Source organism: Danio rerio, chromosome 3 (genome assembly GCF_049306965.1).
Source record: "Danio rerio strain Tuebingen ecotype United States chromosome 3, GRCz12tu, whole genome shotgun sequence".
NCBI classification, from domain to species: domain Eukaryota; kingdom Metazoa; phylum Chordata; class Actinopteri; order Cypriniformes; family Danionidae; genus Danio; species Danio rerio.
In genome coordinates this window covers 33,676,174-33,682,430 of record NC_133178.1, presented here as the reverse complement: position 1 = coordinate 33,682,430, position 6,257 = coordinate 33,676,174, and the positions used below count along the sequence as shown (strand labels likewise).

At 40.7% G+C, this 6,257-nt stretch overlaps 1 protein-coding gene across 2 annotated transcripts; it reads right to left on the bottom strand.

The window, feature by feature from the left end:
• Nucleotides 1–394: 394 nt before the first annotated feature.
• Nucleotides 395–6,035, bottom strand: cdk5r1a (cyclin dependent kinase 5, regulatory subunit 1a (p35)). Of its 2 annotated transcripts, XM_005164044.6 has the most exons (2): nucleotides 5,388–6,035; nucleotides 395–4,729 (listed from the first exon to the last, which is right to left on the bottom strand). In XM_005164044.6, exon 2 carries the CDS (start codon nucleotides 4,690–4,692, stop codon nucleotides 3,772–3,774), a length of 921 nt encoding a protein of 306 aa, XP_005164101.1. In that variant the 5' UTR covers nucleotides 4,693–4,729; nucleotides 5,388–6,035; the 3' UTR covers nucleotides 395–3,771. The 2 variants fall into 2 exon arrangements, with proteins under 2 accessions (XP_005164101.1, NP_001122214.1); NM_001128742.1 differs by lacking the exon at nucleotides 5,388–6,035 and having other exon boundaries at nucleotides 3,741–4,734.
• Between the last annotated feature and the right edge of the window lie 222 nt (nucleotides 6,036–6,257).

The following is a 6,257-nucleotide window of genomic DNA, read 5'->3' as shown; positions in this document are numbered from 1 at the left end:
CAGAGAGGTCATGTTTTGATCTTCGATTGGTCTCACACAGACACGTGATGCATGTCTTGTCGCACAAGCTTGCGTTTCCTTTCTGACGCATTCACCTGGGTATGAATGGAAGTCTATGGAAAGAAAAGTCCAGTGTGACTGCAGCTGTACTGGAACAATGTGAAATCAAAGAAGATTGCCCACCAGGCTGTTCTAATCACCAACACTGGCCAGTGTTCCAATTTCATTGTCCAACTCCTGTACTAATCATCGTTTGAAGTGGATCATCACTTTTCATCAAATTCAATGCCTATTTTTTTCTTAGGACTTTCACGATCCACATTAAATGTTGACTATATATGATAGATATGTAATGCTATTCATGACCAAAATTACCAAAACAATAAAAGACACATTTTTGCTTGCAAATGCACATTTTTATATAAAGTAGATAGAAGAATTGACCAAAGTCATTGCACAAAATCACATTCATACACACCCATATACTGTAACAGATTGCTTCTTTAAATATATTATAGTTACATCTCAGTTTCATTTTGATCAACAAAGTTCACACAACGTGAAACAAAGGAAAAGAGAAAATCCTATATCAGTCTCTTGTTGCTATACAATTGTTTTTTTTGTTTTTGTTTTTTTACTCTTGTTGAAGAATATTACATCAACCACAAAAATTGTATGAAACATAAGAACACAATTTAGCCTCTTTCATTATCTAGGACATAAACAGAGTAGCTGTAATTGATGGTCCTCCTCCACACTTAAGTTCCAGTATCACATTCGACCAATGGAGCCATTTTGTGTAGTAGCATCAATGCATGTACAGTCTTTTTGCCCTTATGTACAAAACGTCACTACATTCAGCGAACCAATGAGAAAGGTCTTGTTATGAGTAAAGTGTGAGCTCTGCATTAATAGCACCATCAGTGTTTTATCAGAATGAGGCCAGACACAAAATGGGGCCAAATGTAAATGCACTGCGATCATTAATAAAGATCAAAAGTATGTAAATAGTCTTGTGTGTAAAGAAACAGAAAAACAAGCTATTTATTTAAGTGTGAAAGCACAAAATAAATGTGAAAACTGTTATCTGTTTTGTCTGTCATTGATCCTTAAAACGTCAAATGTGCATATTGACAAATGTAGTGCAATCAGGTCACAAATGGCCTGCCATCTGAGTAGATTTGATCAGGTTTTGTGTGCTACGGATCATTTTAGTATCGCGCATGTCTTAAGTCTATTATCAATTGCATATTGAAAAGCTGCAGTAATTTTATAGAGGAAAACCTATTCAAGTGCCTCTTTACAAATGTTAATATTACACCTGTGAACTGCTTTAAAGTCTTTCTCTTTCAACAATTTTGATCATCTTTAACATTAAACTGAGCTATTTCTTAAGACACATACTGAAGCTTAAATAGTGACTGGAAAATGCTATGAGAACTGCTGATAAAAATGTATCTCTCATTCACAGGAGGGACCTCATTATCAAGATGATTGCTGATTATAGGGTTGGGCGATGTTGAACATTGCGATGGACGATGGCATCGTCGTCATGGACTGCGGTGAATTAATTGTTTATAAATAATTATTTTATTCATAACAACTTATTTATTTGTAGCCTACCCTTTCAACTACCTGACCGGCATGGTCTTTGTTTTACCCATAAACAAATCATAAATAAATAAAGAAAAGTTACACACAAATAACCACCTGTCAGTCACTTTTTCTGCAGGACTCTGGCATAAATAGGCAAAGTGATCTGTGTCATTATAATGGCATTGATAAACCTGGTTGGTAAAAAAGGTGCTCATCCAACAGTATCTGAGGTTTTCGCTGAAACTACTAAGTACAAGCGTGAAAGCGAACGATTAAAGCTGTGTACTGACGCTGTGACACGTTACCTGATAGATTCAAAAGACCGAAGACGAGATTAATTAAACAACACGTTTAACACCTATAGTGAGACGCGATCCAGCGGTACATCTTTGATAAACTGTCAAGCACTGCTCTCTGAGGTTTTTTGCTCAAAACACCCACTGACTGCCTGGAGCTCAGACGAGCGCATGACAGTGTCTATGTGTGTGTATGTGATGTGCATTTTTTAGCGGTATAGTGTGGACAGAGGACTGTTCAGAAGTACTAGAAGAAACGCCAGTGTAAATCTTTTTTTTTTCTAAAATGCCATTTTAAAACTAAGACGTATTAGTGTAAACAGGGCCTAAGTGGGAATTTTTCGTGAGTGGGGTTGCGACGGGGGTGGGCGGAGGACCGCAATGCTGCCTCAGCATCGTTATGTCTATCGACCATAGGCAATGGACCATGGCATCGTCTATCAACCCAACCCTAGCTGATTATATCACTTCAAAACATCTTGTCAGTAACTGTTAACACTAGTCTGCATTCTGCAATCAAAGCTAATAAAGCTTGTTGGCCAAAATCCACATGTTGGATTTTTTTAAGTGCTTCATTTAAACATACTACTTAAAACAATAAAATAACCCATCTTTATGGTTCATTTTGCACATAACCCTTTCCACTATTTACTTTTTAAGTATGTCTTGTGTCTGATACATATGAATAATTATGAAAATAGTATTCTGGGCTTTTAATGGACTGGAATAATTGACAGTTTTCTAATAATATAAACATTTTTATCAAAATATCTATGACATTTAATGCTTCCAGCTCAAGTCTTTCCGCAATTTTTGTTTGCGCCTTCAGAAAAAACTCCTTTCCAATGTGAAGGCTACAAAAGCTTGCTGTACTATTGGCTGACTTTGATAACTTTTATGGCACATTATTTTTGGACCACGGTCCAAAAGAATATCATACAAAAAAATGTGTGACCAAAATAATAAACAAAGATCTTTTAAAAAGTGTGGTCGGTCGAAGAAGCATGCAATAACACCCGTATAAGAACGTACAGTACTTGCTGTTGAAAATACATAAAATACCAACCTCTCGATTAGTTTGTTCCCCTTTGAAGATTTCAGTTCTTATCATGATGACAATAGGTAGCGCGACATGGAAAACAGCTGAATGATTCTGTTCCGCAGGAAGCGTGTGGTCGGTTCTTCATCACAAATTGTTGTAAATCGTTTTAGCTTGATACAGAACATCATTAACAACAAGTGGTGTACATCAGGACTGACCACCTCCAACCTGCAGCAGTTTAAGACTGAGACCTTCTTGAAGGCCACTACGATATGAAAAACATGTCAATAACGTGACGCCATGCAAGAGCAGCAGTTCATGGTCCTTATATTTCATCAATAACTCACTGTGTAGGGTTTGTAGTAATTGCAGAAGGTCAAACTAGAGTCTTTGGCTTTTATCGATTTTAGGTGTTGCTAACTTGGCTCTCCTTTTCAAATTACTCAGTCCATCATGAGCATGGCAAGCTGAAGGAATGCAGCACAATCTTCGGTTCTGTCTTTATTGCGAGCCAAAAAGCGAGTTTTATTGTGAGACTGCTGCTCATGTTTGTGTATGGATGGAATCACTTGAAAAGGTCAATATGCTGCATGGTTGGTCAGTATATCCTGTAGGTGACCTGGAAAACACAGCACAACTAGTCAAAAAATACCTTGTTGGCTGACAAGGTGCTGTCCTGCATCTTAAGGGTTTCAAATGGCCAATCCAGTTGCATTCATTGCTACAGATAAGCTTCAAAATCTATGCTCTGAAACTTGTTCATACTAATAATGATGCTGAAGTTTATTGTTTTGTTTTTTAATGCACAGTTATTTTGTCTATGCACAAGCGGCCATCTTATCGATCCAAGCCAATACACAGCTGGCTTATTGTTATTTCTCGTTCATTTTTCAGGTCGGCGAAAACCTGTGTAAAGTAGTGCGGGTCAGAATTAAGCTGGAGCATTTTGCCACTCATGCGGTTGATGATGTCCAGGCTGCGGTTCCAGAAGACGTCCTTGTCCATCTCCACCAGGAAGGGCTTGAGCGGGTAGGAAATCTCATTTCCCATGTAGGAGTAGGACAGGTAGAGGCAAGTGAGCACCTCGGCCTGCAGCTCACGCTCGCTGGACACCTCTGGCGAAATGACCTCACGGCACAGCATATAGAGGAAGACCAAGTTTGCCGGGGTGATGAAGCCCTGGTCCTGCCAGCCCTGCAGCAGAAGAGACCGATCCACCTGACGAAGCCAGACAATAGGCTCGGCAGGTGAGAATCGCTTCAGCCGGTAGCAGCGTCGCGACAAGAAGTCGCCCAGATTTCTAAGTAGCTCGCAGGTGGAAGCCTGCACGATCACTCTTTTGGGTGTGCCAGCATTGGTTGCTTGGGCCACCAATTCAGTGATGGGGGTCCTCTTTGCGGTGGAGGTCACATTGGTGGTTGTTTTTGATGTAGGAATGGAGCTTACAGCCGGCTCCTGGGTGAAGCCCGAGAGATTGGCACAAGACTGAGACTTCTTCAGGTTTTGGCTGTTGAGAGTGCCCACGCACTCTTCATCTTGACTGTCACCCGAGGGCAACTTCTTAGAGCCTTTTCTCTTGGCCGAAGCCGCCACAATGCGCTTCCATGGGAGGACATTGATGAGCGACTGGCGTTTCAGACCCTTGTCCTTGGCATTTTTACTGTTCTGCACAGCTGTATAATGTGCCAGAGGGGGTGGTATTTCATCAAACAGGCCTGCCTTTCGGTAGCTTGGGGAGACTGAGAGTACAGTTCCCATGTTGCCTTTATTATTACAGGGTCTTTTGATACGAAATCTGCCAAAAGAGAAATAAATATATTTGTTTAGTGATACAATATATATTCTTTATATAGCTATAGTGATTTATGACTGAAGCATCATCACCATTTTAACTGAACAAACCCACACGTGCTTATCATATGTTCATTTCTATATATAGTTAAGAACTCCTATGGAAAACCTAATTTTGTCACACGAACAGAAATAGATTTGCCTGTTTTATCGAACTGAACCGCTGGTAGGCTATGTGATTCACCAGGTCCGGCAGAATATGCGAAAGCATCCATTTTAGCTTCAAAATGGAAGGCGAGAATGTAAACACATTCATGTCTATTTGTAAGAAAAATCCTTCTCAGTGCGTAATAAAAATGGTTTGCTGGCCTAAATATCGCTAATTGTAAGCTTTAACTTGATTATAAAACATAATATATCGAGCTATTCGAAATATTTAGTGGGTCAACACGAGGAAACTCGAGCTTCACGCGTCAGACAAAATAAGCTGTCGTAAATCAAGATAGCATCTTTTCACTGACGGCTCGAGTAGACAGTGGCCTCAACTGAGGTTTCGCATTTTGTAAACTGTTTAAGAACGAACACAAATTATACATAAAGTAAAGACAATTTATTTTAAAACAGCATATTTGGCTATTACGCATAAAATGTTAGTCACTTACCAATCAATGTGTCTTCCTCTTGGTGATAAACGTAGATACGGAACAAGAAGAATTAGAAAATGTATAAATGTCCGTCGATTATGCCGTTTTTCTCGGCGTGTCGCACAGAGAAACGTGCTCGTCGTTGTCCAGGGTGCTGAAAATGGGACGTCAGCGATGAAATAATGCTTCTACGTAAAGCGAGAATGCGGGGCGTTCAGGATTCTCCCAGATGCACGCCACGTCTTCCCACACAAAACCCACGATACATGGCAATTCTGTTGTTTCATCACAATAAATCTGGGGTCTGATTCACATCTGCCCGTCTCTGATGTTCCCGTTGAACTGCGCAGGCGGGTGAATGACACACTAGGCTTGAAAGGTCCGTGCCAGACTAATCCTTAAGTAAAGTCGATGAATTGCTTTCATTGACCGCTATTTTTCGAGAGAGAGAGAGAGAGAGAGAGAGAGAGAGAGAGAGAGAGAGAGAGAGAGAGAGAGAGAGAGAGAGAGAGAGAGAGAGAGATGCTCGCTCATGGTGATGCTGAAGCTCAGATGGGTGGGAACAGGCAGTGCCTGAGCTTGCTCTGCTTAGGCTTTCCGTCCATGTGTCCGTCATGTGCGCGCTTAATGACTCTCCACAGCACCGGCGATCTTGATCACAATGACGTTTAACTTCAGGCGCCCTTTCTTTATAACCAGCCAGCCGATGGCAGATTATGATCTTTAATCAAGAACCAGAGGGTGTGGGAAGTGTCAAACACAACACTTGAGATGGATTAATTAAAATCCTGATGTGCACTGAAGTGCTCTCAGTGACGCAGTGACATGAATGGGCGACCCCATCCCCCTTTTGACACCCACCCACACATTCTAGATCTCTCATGCTCA